Here is a 17,498-nt window from a genome sequence, read left to right as displayed (position 1 = left end):
AGGTCTCATTTCAGACGCTCAGCCCACAAGGTCATTGAAGAACGCAGAGGGTGGACTCACGGCTTGTGGGTTTAATGATCTTTAACATAGCAAGCATCACTGTTGCTCTGTAACTAGATCAAACGAAATTAGGCAAGCACAACGTCTGACCTATTTCATGTTCATCATACCACAGTTTATGACAGGTAAGTGGTTTGAGCTCAGTTTGAGAAACTAATGCATTGTAACACATGGTTACTGCAGAAGGGCAACACATCAAGTTACCCTTACTTTTCTTAATAGCAATAAGTTAATTAGCAGTTACAGTGGATTTATTTTGTGCACCCTGCACTGCTAAGTCTATAGTATAAATACTGTTGAGTAAACCTAAGCCAACATTAATTGCAGGAATAATGAAAAAGTCATCATTTTTTATATGATGTCATTGCTAGATGCTTTTATGCCTATGAATTAAAGAAGAAAATCAATATGCTATAAAGTATTTCAACACTGATCAGCAAAAATCCAACTAGATAGTGTAAAATTAGATTGCACAAGCTTAAAATGTCAAAACAAAGAAAAATATATCAACAACAATTGGACAACATAGAGAAACATAAGCATGTCTAATTTATTTAAAAGTCAATATAAAATTAATGCCAACATTATTAGATGGCAAACTATTAACTACAAAATACTGAAAAGATGCTTTAATCTGTTCTTAATGTTAATATAACAACTGCAGACATGCATCCAACATTAATTTCTGTGGAAGCTGAAATAAAGGAGAATAAGTCCATTCTGAATTACCTGTACCTCCAGAAGCAGACATTTCTTGGAGCATTAAAAACAGATACAATAATAACTTTGAGAACAGGATAACTCTGCCCAACTTAATTTGGAAATTCAGTTTTTGCTCCAAGGTGAGAAACATAATGTCCTCCATGTTGAATGATGTATATAGTGTTGTTGTTTTTAGTGTCTGGAATAACATATAGTTTGGTCATGCCTGTCTGAAGTCATTTTCGAATGAACAGATAATATATTTACAGAAAGGTCAAAATATGTTAACTTGCTTTCACGCTCAGTAAAAGGCAACGGTCCATACAAATCAGCTAAAATGTCTTTCTTTAACTCTCTGATAGCAATTTGTCAAGCAAACCAACTGACTAGCAAGCACTGCTTCCAAGTTTGATATTTCACAAAGACCTTCAAATAAGAGACCAGTAACATTTCTGAATAGGAATTGGGGGAAAAAACAGTCAAATAAAAATGAAATGAAATCAGGTTAAAATATAACTCGTACATCTTGTTTCTCTTTGGTGAATAAACTGTACTGTTGTTAAGTTCCAGATTTTGAGAGAGCATAGCACATTTTTGGCCTTCAAGTATTAACGCATTAGCATCAATGGAAACTAATATTCAGAAAAAAGCAGCATGGCTTGTGGTCTTTTGTTGTTTTGTCTCCTTTTATTATACACTCTGATGTCAGTGAAGTATAACACGTGCTAAAAGCTAAAATATCTTTGCTGTAACCTGGTAACAAGCATCACATACTGGAGACAAGAGTGAGATGTAATATATGATGGGTTTAAAATGCACAGGAAACCATTCAGCAATTCAAAGGATAACTGTTGAATATGGGACACAATCCAAGAGCAGGAATAGTGCTGATTGTGGCAAATTTAATTCCGATATTCAAGCTACATTCAAAAAAATCAAAGGCCATTACTCTGCCATCAGGTGGCAATTACTGTGCATCTGTTCCAGCAGAGGACACCTTTTACAGAACAGCATGTGATATACTCACATGAACATTACCACAACTGTTTCATTACACTCAGAACACTACAAAAGAGGACTGGTGACCCTTTTTCACTGAAAGCCCAGAGGAAAAGGAGTCCTTGTCCTACAAAAGGGGGCACTTTGAAACCCAGCGTGTTGCTCGAAACAGAACCATTAATACTGCTCCACTCACTTTTCAAGGCAAGTCTCACCAGAGTCAGATTACTCCAGAAGTGATATCAAAGTAGATGCAATGCTGTTCATCAAGAGGGGAGTGATAATAAATTAAATTTACACCACGTTCCTAACTTTATAAAAGAGGAAGTAATACAGTATTACATATACAGAATGTATAAAACCCACAGGGTGCATTTTGAATTGAAATTTAAACTACATACTATAACTGTAAGTAACAAGATCAGAGGTATTCTTGGGGCCAACAAAGATAACCCTTCTCTCTGTTTTCTTGATAATATTTGAGAGATATGTATTTTTAACTTGTCCTACTGCACTAGTCTGAAAATAGTGTTGTATGGACAAGTGTGTTTGTTTTGACTAGCAACACAAGTTAACTCTGGAGCTGAACACTGGCCCAAAGGCGATATGACTGTTCTCAGGTATACCAAGCACTGCGCACAGGAAATAGGAAGTCGCTTATGTGATTTTATGAGCCCCAAACGAAGCCGGAAATAGAATTTCAGAAACACTCGTTAATGACGGCCCATGCTGTTACTTTACCATCTCCTCCAGAGACAACACATTGACTGGCAGGTTTAGTATTTTTGTGGCAACAAACAGAAGATAAAAACCTCTTTGAATGTACATATCCATTTATTAAAATAAAATACCCATACTTAAGGTACAGTAATATAATCTGCAATACTGTGTGTGGCCTACAGTCAAAATAAAAATATAGAAAATAATTTTAATATCACTCCAATAGATCACCGGAGACCAAAAGTGTGCATACTTTTTTTCTGTAATATTAAAAATGGGATGGCAGAAAATTTCACATATATTGAAAAGCCCTGAAAAATCAACATCGACCCAATAAGATTATGTCAACAGCAGTGACATTTGATTTAGCTTGAAAAGGATTTCTCATCAGTGCTGCTGTGGGCTCAAAGGTGAAATATCAAAGAGAGGAATAAAGTAATATGGTGATGGCATAGTGGTGGCAAAGGACTGAAGTCGATCAATAATGGACAAGAGCTAGATATTAAGTGTAATTGAAACTTAAATCATTGAACAATACATTTAATTGATGAAACTTCTGTCTGTCTGTTTGTATGTTCTTTGCATATCTTCATCTGCTCTACTTCACACTTGGTATATTGCTGGAAACCAGGACTTGCAGCGGCAGACTGTGGCTCATTGACTGCAGTTCACCCAACAACCAAACTCTGCTTCACCGGTGTTACCGCACGTATAAGCCGCAACTTGGGTTTTCCCCCTGTGAGTAAAACTCAGTACTTCCCGGGTGTCAGACTTGATGCTAACTTAAAACACTAATAATATTACTGCTAGCAAAATAACTCAGATCAAATCCATGCTCTTATTTATAACCTACGTGGTTTTGTCAAAACAAGCAACTAATTTGTCTGATTGGAAATTGGAAGTAACCATGACCCCAGGCAAACTCATGCTTTCTCCAACTGGAATGTTAGTATTGCCAGTGGTAGAAGACAAAGGCAACTCAAAACTTTCCTGAGGTAATACAAAAGTATCGATAGCAAATTAAAAGAAAAGGTACTGCATTAAAATTTTTACTTCAAGTATAGTATGGTATCGGCACAATGAACAAACATCCATTCAAAGTGGAGCTTTCAATTCTGAAAATATGATGCTGGATTATTTAATGAATAATATATTAATTGTTATATTTTGTGAGCCACATCTGAATTTGACATTTAACCAGTAACATTTCTGTCAGGTAAATGTGGTACTACAATATATTCCTCCAAAAGTAGAAGTACGCATTTAGAGTTGCGTATTTTTGAAAGTTTTTTGGGGGCGGAAAGTTATTTCACAGTACAATGAATTACATTATTAACATAAATTTCATAATTTTCACATCTCAACATTATAATACATCTTTAGCTGGCCTGGGGGCCCCAACTAAAAGGCCCCCAAATCAAGCTTGCCTAGCTTGTGCCAGGGTCAAATCTGGCTGGACCTGGTACTTTTTTCCGTGAATCAGAGTGTATTTCATCTGTTTTTCTGACCGGGAGTCAGGAACTTGAGTGTGGTGTGGCAGGTGGACTGCTCCAAGGAAGGAAGATCCAAGGAAATGCTGCGTTGAGTGCGAAGTTGTTTGTATGAGCGTTTCTCGAGAAACAGGCATGTTTTCAACAGACACTGCACTAGTTTGATCCCACAAAGAATACAAAAAGATCTAAATTCAGACTTGTTATTTCAATAAAACAGCTGCTTTTGCTTTCTGTGCTACTGTAAATAGACCGGCAAATGATAGATAATGATGCCGGAAATTATATGCAAAGAATGAGCACTTTGACCAGTCAAACAATAGGAAATTAGTTTTTTTTTCAACAAGAATAACAGCTTGTCACAAGTCCAATCTTCTCAAGATATAACATTTTTAATTAACTTGCTATTCTATTTTTGTTTCGTAAATGGTAGCTCACAAGCTTATTGAGAAAAGAAGAAGAAATAAAACACTGAGAACACAAGGCATGTTTCTCTGAGGACCTGAAACACTGACCAGAAACTAAAAGAGAACTAGTTTGTTTGTTTGGAAAAATAGGGGGAGGGGAGGATTATAATTATCTAAATATGTTAATGTTTTAATGTAATTTATTGGATTTTACTTTTTGTGGGGTGGAAAAAATATGTGTTTGTGGGAAAAAAAGACTAAAATCAGTTGCCGTATTTCTCTAAACCTTTTTATAATGTTATTCTCTTGGACAAGTAGATTGAGCAGCAGCATTATTTAGGTTATACTCATAAACATCAACACAAAGAAACATGGAACCAACAGCAGGTACTGAGTTTGGTCTTTCCAGAGAAAAATGAGCAGTTGCAAAGGATTGCTAACCATTTCCCAAAGAATGCTGAAGGATTTTAGTTCACTTAGTTTCATCAGTTGCAACATTTTGTGTGCTGTGCTATTTTTTTAAGATCAATCTTTAAAACAGATAAATGAGCCACCTATATTAATTGAATAATACATTTGATGTAGAACTGAGTCCTATTTTGAATTAGCACTGGCAGTTTTTTGGGGGGTTCTTCAATGCTTCAGTTTACTAGTCTGACAAAAATGGAAAGAAGATCCGCATATGCATTGAGGCAGAATTTCTTTTTGTGTAAACTTGTCGTGTTCTTCTTTTTTTGGTGTCCTTTGCAGGTTTGCTAGTACGGAACTGGACATGGGATGTCCATTTACATTGTTGTTGGGAGTTGACTGAATAATGTATTATCTTCAGTTATTATGTCATGTTACCACCAGCTTTAACATAAGATGTGTTAACCCTTACGACTCTGCGACCGCGGAATACGATGTTTACGTTTTGAAAATATTCATTTCTTCGCAAAAATTCTGCACAGAAATATGGTTCCACGTCTCCAAGATTCACATACAAGATTCACATCGAGATCAGAGCATCTAAACATGGATGCGTCGTATGACGAGTGTAAAGCTATAAAACACATATATATATATATATCATATAACATATAATGGTAAATTTACTCAATAAAGTGACCTTTTACTAGTTGACTTACATGTCCAAATCAATTTTGGCAGATATTTTATTATTTATATACCATAATTTTTCTACAAAAAGACCAATCATTATACGATCAATGTGTTCTACTGCCTTCACAGCTATGGGAGCTCTTCCGTTGCTCCAGTAATACTCTCTGTTGCATTAGAGAACATGGTGGTAGTGACAGTTTCCCTGCATGGCAGCAAGAGCCTCATTTGACCGTCCTTTTATATTTCTATACCACAATTATAAATACACACTGAGGACAGTCTGCCTCTGCTCCTCAGATAAGTCTCACTAGTGTGCTTTGATATTCAAGGATTTATGCTTACTGTTAAAACAAACACAAACAAGCTGCGCACCACACTATCCTCGACAGACTTCAGAGTTGAAAGAGTACTGATCTACTGAATATTTGCATGGCTGAAGCTCATTTCTCACTGGAATATTTGATCAAAAAATCTGCTGATGGAGAATCAGACGCATTATTTAAAATGCAAATTTAGTTTTTGTTCATGTAAAGTTGATGTATCACAATGGAAATGCAAAAAGTCACGTTTATACATTCAGAGACACATGGCCTATTAATAACATTGTTGCAATAATACACTGTATGTATTTCTTTGTTTAAATCTGAGGAATATAACCTTCTGATTTCTTGCCGAGCCTTTTATGTGCCAACACAAAAGTAAAAAAAAGCAATGCTAAAATGACATCTTTTAAAATGTTGCTCATCTCTGTCTAATTTCAAGAACGGTGTGTTAAAGAGAGGGCTCTTTGAGTAAAATGAAATTCCATTATTCTTGACTTTAATCAAATAAAGCATCTGATTTATTCAATTTTGGACAGTTTTCTGTTCCATTTTTTCTTCTCATGCTCTTTTATCTCTCTTCCACCCCCACCTCTCTCGTTCCCCAGCCTCCATTTCCAGTGAGCCACCAGCAGGAGGATAATTGATCAATCATGCTAATTGAAGAGTCTGGACAGCTAGCCCACCATAGCAGATGTGCCAATTTGCATTCATTAAGATAGAAATGAGTCTTAATCACTGCTCAGCCTTTGATTGACAACATAAACATCCCCTGTCTGAAACTCATCGTGCACATTCAACCCAAAGCACTATAAGGGGTTCATTTCATAACTGGCAATAAAATCTTTTTTTTTTTAGCTGTACATCGCTGAAAATGCACTTTTGAAGCATAGCGAAATATTGCATTGATTGTCTCCAGTGGTCAAAATAAATCAAATACAGAATATGGCACATGATGACAAAATGAACCCTAAGTTTTGATGATTTTTTTGCTTCATTCAATGTCAAATTGGCAAAGGGCAGTCGTGAAATTCACAAACAAAAAAGATTCAGATGAAAACACAGGGCTTGACATTCAGTAATGGTCAAAATGTACATATCTTATGGAATGATTAATACAGCTCCCTTCATAACAACAGTTGATAGAGATCATGAGATAAAACCTAATGGAAATTACCTGATCGTTTTAGTCTCATTTCTCTCACTGTAGTGGTCTTGTGAGGGGGGGCGTTCCTTCATAAATAGAGAGGGAATTGTCTCTTTTTCCCAAGTCACATTAACAATGGCTGCCCCTCTTTATTATGAAGAAGATAAGCAGAATTTCCCTATGAATGTTGTTTACTCTCACAAATCATCCGGGTAAAAGACAGTGAAAAGTCAATGCCTTGCATACAGTGCTGCCGAGTTATTTACAATTATGAGGCATTGGTATTTGAATAAAATGAATCAAATTGGGTAAAAGCCTATTCACAGCCCTGATGTTATAAGATTACAATTAAGTGTTGACTTAGTGCCTGCAAACCAGATTAATATATGCCATTGCCATATACCTTAATTGTGCTCAATTGCTCAATGAGAGGACAGATAAATGCCAAACGATGCCTGTGAAGTTACTATCTGATTTCAAGGATCCTTCTGCATACAGTGATCACTCTGTGTGCTGAAGAACGGTGTGAGGTTATGGCAGAGCATGAGCAAAATCTCGTTAGCTCCACTAGCGGAGAGTGGAGGAAGAGTAAATATTATTAGATTAATCTAATGACTAACGGCAGCAGTTGGATTTGTGGCATACACAGAATTCAATAAGAAACACAATAGGAACAACACCAAAAAAATGTGTCATCAATAGCCGACTGTGCTTGGTTCACAATAACACAAGCATATTAAATACCTCATTTATTTCCAGAGAACTGACTGTATGTTGATAAGTATGATCTTGAGACAGGAGAGCATTGCTCTTCTGCATTACAAAAAAATAGAGATTCAGCAATGAGTTCTTTTACAAAGTAAATTAGAACATCTATTGGTGTTATACCTTGTCTGTACATGTGTGCGTCTATGTGTGTTTAGGGGTTTGTATGTACTATACAATGTGATGAAAAGACAACGAATACAGTCACAAAAACCCAAACAATAATATTTCCCCTTCATACGGTTAAGAATTGTCCAAAGAAAAGACGAAAGTGAATACATATGAGGAGAAATTTCATACAACGGTTCACCTGTCGCCTGGAGTGTTGGTAAGGTTAACACTATCAACACATGCAGACGCACACAAACGCACACACCAACATATACATAGAAGAAAAACCTGAGCCTACTGCTCTGCTTTGGACTATGAGCCAAGATTGAGACAAAGTCCATAGCCCTCCACTGAGTTATCAAACTGTGGCCCAGGCATGCATCCATCTGTGGAAAACATGGAGACTGTTCTCCCACACTGCACAGCTCAGCCTTTATCTACAGATGGTACTACTGAGCAGGAATGTGACCTTTGATTTAGTTTCTCACACCGAACGAGCTTCCCAATGAAAAGCGGGAGAGGGTTTTTCTGGCCTCCCATACCGGACAAATGAGCACATGATTGTTTGCATGGCATAAGATGGGTTTAACACAATTACAAAATTTAGATAAGTGTCCAGTGTAAGTGTCCTCATGTGAGACCCATTTCACGAGATAAATGGAGGAGGGGGTGGATTCTTGCCATCAATAAGGCATCAGCTCCTCCATGTAGTGCACACGGATCTTTGCAGCTGGAGAGAAGCACAAAGGCTGAAAAAAGTATTTGCCAAAAGAGGCAGTCAGGAAAACAGTTCAGATGAGAATTTATCTTAAATTACGATACAATTTCACAGATTATGAACCACCACTGACAACGGCTTTATGGCCAACTGAGTAGTAGGGTTGTGTGACGATGCTGTGAATTGGACTACTATTGCTTACTTCTGCTCTGCTTCCTCACTTCTGAACCTTGACCACGTAGCCGGCAGGCAGAGGGACATTTGTGCATATGTACAAAGATGCTGGCCGAGTGAGCGGGGACAACGGCGGCTTGTTCTCGCCTTTTGTGCAACGGGGAAGCTTCCTTGAGAGTAGCCAGAAGGGCTAAGTGGGAGATCAGCATGGGACTGCTGGTTCTACATTATGCACAATGTACATTCCAATTACACAATGCTGTCAACATCATCATACATTGGACCATAGATGTATGGTATATATATGAAATAAGGGGAATGACCCAACTGATGGGCAGTGAAAACCCGAGTATAAGATGTTGTTGAGTTTGCTTGTTTAAATTAAGACATCGTTCAGAGTCACAGCAAAAAGAAATGTGTGGTCACTGTTACGTAAGTAAGGAATGTATCCATGTATATTTTATGCAGGTGAGCCCCTGCTCTGCTCCGAGGGCCCCTGATGGAGGAGTGACTGCATGAGTCTACTGGATGCCAGAGCACTCTTCTGCAGCTCTGCCAAGCAGGTAATTCACAAGCAGCAGCAGCATGAATAAAAGATAATGGGCCACAGCTGACTCCTTTATGCTGCATGTAATTTCACTAATTCCTCCAACTGAAAGTCTTTTCCACAGCTAGGATTCTTGAAATGTTTCAATCTCACCCATCTAAATCCCTTAATGTCTCTTAATTAAGTATCCGTGAAAAATATGTATGTTTAGGTGGCAGTAAAGACACAAGACAATTGCGATGCAGCAGTCTGCATTGTCTAATAAAAAGTGCAGCTTAGTGCAGAAAAGGCTAATCTTATTTCAAATAAATGCAATACAAATGAATGGGCAACTATATATGAGCTGCACCAGGAGTGTATCAATAGGCATTAGCATACATTGTATATGCTTTTATGTAGTCAGAATGAAGATACCAGCCTCTTAAAGCACATCTTGAATAAGCCGAGAAACCACACAAGTGTGTGCCAATGAAAGATGTTTGGAACAGGATGCATCCCTAATCATTCTCATTTACTTTGGCTTCTACACTTTTGGCTGACAGTTTTGTATGCTGGCATAACAAGTGGTTTACTCTTCCGCTAGTCGCCGGGCATGCAAGAGCTGCCAGGAAACCCAAGTGCTTGTTGAGTTTTATAGAGCAGTATGGAATGTACAAAACACTGCATTGTGACTGCAGCTACAGCCAAGCTGATGGTCTGTGATGAGGAGTAGCCAGAGAACTGAGCCCTACAGGTACAATATCTATGGGAAACAGGGCCCGAAATGGTGGTCAGCAGCTACTGTGGCATGCGTGTGCAGAGATAGGTTTTCCAAGTCAGTTGATGGGCACAAGAGAAGCTGAACTTATCAGAGACTGCAGACCTCCTGTGCCCTATCTGAATGGTGACTAGAAGGAAACAGTTACTTGTCCCTCACTCTTGTTTGTCTCAAACATAACACCCGTGGAGCATTTACAGAGCTGTACAGTCACAGAATAAATATCTCTTTTAGTCTGAATCCAGTACGAAAATAATTTATTTAGCATAATTCTGTTAAATTTAGATATAAGTTTTGTGTAAAATAGAAAATAGGAAAAGGAAAAATGATGTGAAAGAAGTTTTTCCCCGACAAAGTAAGAAGGCAACGCTCACTCACCTCTACAATGTCAGAGTTGGTTCTGCTCTCATGGGGCTCGTTGTACTCTGTGTATTTCAGCAACACTTTGTCCATGTCTGTGCTGGCATACTGGAACAGTTTGTTAGAGCTGTTGAAAATGATGAGGGCTATCTCACAGTCACATAGTACGCTCAGCTCGTAGGCCTTTTTCATCAGGCCAAACTTCCTCTTTGTGAAGGTAACCTGAGGAGCACACAGAAGAAGAAAAAAACATCCATTACAGAGGGAAGCTTCTCTCAATTAAAAAGGAGCTTAAAGTCAAGTAAACCAAACATAAATTGGTACATGCTATTTTCACAAGTGTAAATGAAAATGTAGGATTCTTATTGTAACAGAAGGTAGTTTATTGCACAATTATCATTAGTGGAAGTGGAAATATGCACATATTTTACTTAAATAAAAGATAAAAGTGGCAATACCATGAAGTAAAAAAAAAAAAGGAATACTTCACTCAAAGTTAGTAGAGTAGAAATAACACATAGTATACAATGGAAATATTCAAATAACAGGTACCTAGGCTTTAGGCAGAAATGTTTTTTTTTAAATTAGTATAAAATCTCTAAGTTAAGAGAACTGCCGGGAAAATAACAGTATTAACAGTGTCATTATACTACAACAATGTTACGGTCACCAAGGTGACAGATAACAAGATCGTTCCTCCTTTAGGAATGATTGCAATGACATCGTACAAGTCTGAAATGTCTAGTTATCAGAACAGAGGTCAGGGTTAGAGGCACGAGTCAGCGAGCTGAGTCAGAGCTTTGGCAACAACAGGGGTCCATACATTACTGTAGCCCCTGACTCCATATACGGAGAGCTATCTCTGTAGTGCAGCATAAGCCTTGTAACATGAGCCCTCAGATGGGACTTTGGGTCATACATCACTCCAGTGGTAACGCAACCCTCTCTGCAAAGTGACTTTATGTCCTGTATCTCTGCAGCTCTGTCTCTGCGGTCGCTTCAGCCCCGCACACACATGTCATTACGTGACACCACCTCTTTAGAGTATGCTACAGCCATTTATTTCTCAAGCTGAAAACACAGTTAACAAGGAGGGAGGATGGAAAGACAGCTCTTTTCTCTTTTGGTTTGGTAATGGTTGTTTGCAGAAAATAGATTTAAAATGTGTATATTTTAAATTATTGCTTCAGATTTATGTTTTTCTTTAGTACGTGTGTCTTGTCAAATGTGCATTATACAATGTGGCTTGTGAATGTGAAAGCTGTGCTCGGAGCCACAGAGGAGTGCATGTGTCTGTATTCTCCATCAGTTTCACTGACCTACTAAGAGAGGAGTTGAGCAGATGAGCTGGCTTTGTTCAACTTTAATTGGACACAGCTTGCAGTTATACCCTCATTTTAACTGGTATAATGCAGTATAATCCTATGTGTTGCATAGTGTCTATGTAACGCTCAGGCAGTGGGGTCACTCCAACTGTGATAAATGAATTTCAAATCTTCCACACTACAGGTAATTACACAGGACTATTATTTCCGCTCTAGACATGGAGGAGCCTGTCCTCGTGTCATTTTCTATTCAATGCACCGATGTTAGTCGAGCTATTATGACAAACCAAATTCTAAAATGACATTTTGTAAAATGACGAGGTTTAAATACAAGCTCAATCAAAAGACATGTTTCCTTGCAAATGGCAGACACATAAAGCCTTTGAGTGAGTTTGGTGGACCAGAAAAAACATGGGAGGGTTCTGTCTTTCTGATAATTTTCTCAAGGTGAATCACTGCATGCAGGTAGATACGTGGATATGATTTGACCAGAATCAGGACCGTTTCTACCCACCTAGAGCACCTGCAGTTCTAACCAGCTGATACTACTTTCCTCTGACTAAACACCAGTGCTGCCCACCCGCTCATTTGCCTATTTGTTTTGTTCGCCTAACCAACTGGAAAGTAGGGACTGTCATGTGGGAAAATGATTAACAAATTGTATGCTCTTTAGTAGATGAATGTGGCTGTTAAGCCATGGAGATGTCACCTTTCAGCAGGAAGCCCAGGATGAGACGCTGAGCGAGGACTTTGTTCCACCTGGATGCATGGCAGAGTGCTGAGTGCAGAGCTGCTGACCCAGGCACCGCTTCATTTCAACCTCAGCAGCAGCATGGAGACTAGGTCCTTGCCCCAGCCCCAAACACAGTACTCCTACAAAAGCCAGCTGCTTCTCCTGCTGCCATTAAAGATGGCGCATTACTCTTATGTACTCATACAGTTACCTTTAACAGTAATAGAAGGAGGCTATTTTAAACTGTTTTGCCCTATTTTTCTTCCTTTTGTTACAGTATGGCCAGCTCAATTTGATAAGTCGTGACACAAAACAGCTCTAAACATAAAGAGAAACATACACAAATATAACATCCATCCACCCACATCTTCTCTGGGGTGACTGGTGAGACAGTGGAAAACCACAGACATCCTTGAGGTCAAGTGGGAGGTTCACTGGCGAGCTTTCCTATGGTTCACCAAGTCAAAGACACCCACAAAGATACTCAATGTGGTTTTGAAAATGTGCGTCGCCCCTATAGTAAGACGTGGTCCCCATGCAGCCTAGCTCCTTGACTAATTTATGTAGTTCACAATGACAGGATTAGCCTGAGTGTTGCAAAGCTGTGTTGTAGCACTGTACCAGTGCATCTTACACATGTTCTGAGAAATCAAATGTCAAGGCAAAAGAGAAGGGAGGCCACATTTAAACTTCCAATAAACTGGAGCAATTCCAACTTTCTCCACTTTTGATAAGGTCATTACAACAGCTCACACAATACCAGACAGATCAGTGACTATACTAGCATTTAATTTAGACTGTGCAAGGCTGAAAGCCCTGACCTTTAAGAAGCTCTCACAATGTCAAGATGAGGTGGTAATTCTGCTCTCAATTCACACTTTCTGTATTTCCAACTTCTTCCCAAGTGTCCTATCACCATGACCTCTTTTACTGAGCTTTAATTGAGCTTAGTAATTAATTTCTCGTATATTTTATATACTTTGAGTACAAGTTTTTCATGTTTTACGTTCAAAATAAGTATTTTAAAAGGTGCACTATGCAAATGTTTGTGTAGAAGTTCCACACTCATATCAGTAATATGAGTGTTGTAGCAGAGAAAAAGAGCTCTAAGAGACTCACCCTATTTGCCTAAATACAAGTTTGGAATGTTTGCTGATGGAAATCTTACTGTGATTCACAGGAACTGCCAAAATGAAACTCAAGGGGAAACTACAAAAAACAAAATAGATAAACAGCAACAAGCAAATTTGCCTTCTGGAGAGACTTTGCTCACTAGTTTTAGTCACTTTTTAAAATTAAATCATCACAAAATAACAGTTTTTTTATAACAGCTGGGCATGCCAAATTCAACCAGTTATCTCTGTGTAATATCCTTGAGATCTAAAATCTAAAGCATGAGCATATGTACCTGTCAGACGTGCTTTTACTGCCACAGAAAACGGTATAGTATATAAAAAACATATGCTACAACAAACCCCAACACACACCTCCATACACATTTGATGTGTCAATCAAAAGGTCTATCAATGGCTGTCCTCAGGCAGAGGTGCCAAGATGACAAACAAGACATCTGGGACTCAGAGTGCAGCTGTGACTGGGGTATGGCAGGAGATGTCTGAGTCACTAACACCTTCAGAGGGGTGACGAGCTAGCGGCCTTATAAGAACCTCATGTCACCTCTGACGGCCCCCATGGCAGACATGAGAGCGGGCTTGAGAGTCAGAGAGGTCTGGCACCAGCTGGCAGAGTGACCCAGGCCCTGTGGCTGCTGCCCTGGCTTTGCGGTGCCAGAGTGTGCGGGCCTGGGAGACAGGCCAGGGCCACCACGACTGTCTGCATGGATCAGCTCTGGCTGGGAAAGCGGACAGCCCCAGGATCCCCATGTGGACAACTGAGACCGCAAAGGCCTCGTCTACTGGGTGGGACTGACCTTGAAACCTAGAGTAGCCGTGACTGATCATGTTTAGTGGAGAGGATGACATGCTGGTTAACTAAACGTAAGTAGAGTAGGTTTCTTAGAAATAGCATAATCAATAACCAGAATGATCCAGTTTAAAGACTATTGGCCTGTTCAATTTATTGAAAACTGCAATTGTAATAAGACGCCATGTGATGTTTTGAAGTGTAAATAATTCAGCATCATCTGTGAGCATTTTAGTGATACAAGGTGCACCCTCGGCAGTAAAATTACAATCACCTGACTTCATGTTTTGCTGCTTCAGCGCAGTTTTATGGAAACTACATATCATCTTGAACAATGATAATATATGCGCTGGCTGTCACATTTAACAGTGTTCCTCTGTTCTGTCCATGGTCTATTAACAAGCTCTTTACCTGTCAAAATAATAATGATGAGCGCTCAGAACCACAGGAATGGGTGAAGGCTGAAAAGTGGGAGGTTTGCGCTGTGTTGCTCCCTGGGGAGAAAGTGAGAGCGATAGAGCTGCTCTGCGCCTACAGGCATCTGAAGTGCCAGAGCACAATCCAAAATGAGCCACAGCAAGGGCAGGCAACCCTCCACCCAGCAGCAAAATCATCAAACTTTTAATGACTTGGGCAATTACCCCCAGTGAGCCTGCTTAATGACATCCATAGGACGTCACTAGACACTGCTCACACCAGCCTGTTCCCTCCACTAACTTTCAAGACTAATGTGTGCCCTCCCTTCTCCACCATCGTCCCCCTTGCAAATCCAGGGGAAGTAGTTGAGAGATCCCAAAAATGCTCATTGAGTGCCACAGACTCTGCTGTTGTTAAGTTCTCAAGTCAAAACACAATACATACTTTTCTCTTTTTGAGGGGCCACAATTCACTGGTACATATTATTATATTATTCCACTGTAAGGCATGGCATGTGTTGGAGTGATAGTAAGAAAGAGAGAGAGATAGAGAGAGAGAGAGAGAGAGAGAGATGATGAAAATGTGAATGTTAGATAATAGTGTAAAATAAATGTGTGAGTCTGTGACTCAAACTGTAATAATTGCTGTGAATACTGTAAATGAGGAGAATCAACCAGGGCGGAGCTGTTGAATGGTTGTTATCTAGCATTCATTTGCAATCAGCGCGTCAGTCTGGCTGATGACTGTGTCGCTGTGTTGTAGGACCGTCACTTATGAAGGAAATGGCTCAGTATTTATGTTTTTACCATCCTATGCTATGCATGAAAGGACCTCTGCTGCCTTCGTGTTTCATTTTGTTCACCTCTGCAGCTCTACACAGCAGGGTGTGAACAAAAAGCTGCACAAAAAGGTCTCACTTCCACACGACGAATGCAACGACTGTACGAAATTTAATTATCTTATCTTACTTGTCATTTGTGCACAATACACTTCATTACTCTGAATTATGAAAACGTGTTGTCATTATACACCGTAGGTAATGACTTGAAGCAAAATATCAGCTAAGTTCAGTGCCTGTCTCAACTCTGCACTCACAATTCCTGATAGATTGTGCAATTACAGACCTTCTCAGCCTTTGCCACAGTCCGTGTTATAAATCCTGAAAGGTTAACAGCCCTTCTAAAGCACTTGCAGTTATAATGCAAGGGAGCCCCCGTTGTCCCCACACAACATCCTGTGTATAGCAATACTATCTAATTAGCCCGCTTAGGGACTGCTTTCATTTTAATGCTAAGAGTAAGGATAGCTAGCAGCAGAGCGGCGAAGATAAAGATTCAAATTGTCTCACGACAATGGGGACCGTATGCTAATGGTTATTCCCCCTTGTTTAGGAGCACGCCCCAGGGAGATGGCACTGTACGCTTCATGGCCCATGGGGGGAAAAAAAAGAGAGAAAGACACACGCATACATCACTTTATACTGAAGCTCTATTTCGCAGGGCGGCCTATTGTCACAGCAATTTCTCTGCTGAGCCAGCTAAAAACAACTAAATGCAAGCTGAAATGCCTGCGTTCTGCTGATAAACTTTCTCACAAATTGAACAGTGCGACATTTAAAATCTGATGCAAACACTTGACTTTGGGGGACACTTTAATAATAAGCAACGTCCCTCTCTGCAGGTCTATATCTCAGCGAAACAATACAGCTAAATGTCTTCCCTCACTCCCTTCATACGTGCATTATAAAGAAAGGACCGCCTGCTCACCTAGCGAACAGTTGACAACCGGTTTTCATGTAATTTCCTCTCTTTTTTCCCCCCCTTATGTCACAGGTCATTGCATACAGTGTAGATACCAGACTCCTTCCAACTGTCCTGCTTGGATCCAACCCAGAGCCAGGTGTTATACTGATAATTGGCCCGCAGTGTATATTTTTGTTTTGCACTTGGCTGAACTGCTAGTCTCACAGTAACAGACACAGACACGGTCAGGGTACCGATTGGCTAGTACCGTATCATGTTACTGTAATACCCTCAGGAGAGGAAGCACCACTGTAGCTCTGTTATATTTCTGTGTGCGCAGCAAAATAGTTGCTCCACCTGTGAAGAATGCAAATTATATGTTGAGGGGGGTGTTAACAAGATCTGTTCTATTTGGCTATGGGAAACCTACGCATCTTCATTAATTGGTGTAATTTGTCAAAAACTGCACTCACGCTTTCTCAACTTAGCTCTTAAATCAAAGAGAGCGTAGCTAAAAAAGAAATAGACCCAGCCTTCCTGCTATAGATATCCAAGCCTGTTATTCTTGTTTCAAACAGGCCACGGCTGTTTTGCTGTTTAGGAGTTTATATTTAACATGAGCAGACAGCGTGAATTCCAGCTCTCTCCCTTTCTGTGGCTAGCTGAGACCAGTGTAGCCAAGGCAGAGAAGGGTGCTGTGTGTCCTGCTGACCCACCCTGCAAATGAGAGGGTGCTGTGGTGCAGTGGCTGCTCCTAATTACTACCAAACAGCTGCAAACACATAGTGCTATAGCAAAGGGGCCCAGCCATACTGCCAGGCCAGGGTACAAGCCCTACAGTGTGGGAAGGCCACAGGCTACCCTCAGTTTACTCCCACGCCATGAGGCCCCCGCTGCAGTCCAGTGCTCCTGCTGCCTCATCAACTTCTCGGGCCTGAAATTGCAGGGTGGCAGGGGAATCATGTCTGTAAATATGACCA

The 17,498-nt window shown here is 39.8% G+C and overlaps 1 protein-coding gene across 5 annotated transcripts in view; it reads right to left on the bottom strand.

Annotated features, from left to right (window-relative positions):
- The window catches only part of mef2aa (myocyte enhancer factor 2aa), a 59,523-nt gene that overhangs the window by 21,652 nt on the left and 20,373 nt on the right, over positions 1-17,498 (bottom strand). For all 5 annotated transcript variants that reach the window (XM_079223526.1, XM_079223529.1, XM_079223528.1 and 2 more), the window contains exon 3: positions 10,397-10,600. In XM_079223526.1, the coding sequence (XP_079079652.1) occupies positions 10,397-10,600 (204 nt within the window). The remainder of the gene's footprint in view (positions 1-10,396; positions 10,601-17,498) is intronic.

The sequence above is a fragment of the Taurulus bubalis genome (genome assembly GCF_910589615.1).
Source record: "Taurulus bubalis genome assembly, chromosome: 9".
NCBI lineage: Eukaryota > Metazoa > Chordata > Actinopteri > Perciformes > Cottidae > Taurulus > Taurulus bubalis.
Note: the sequence above shows the minus strand (reverse complement) of the source record. Positions and strands in the feature narration are given on the sequence as shown.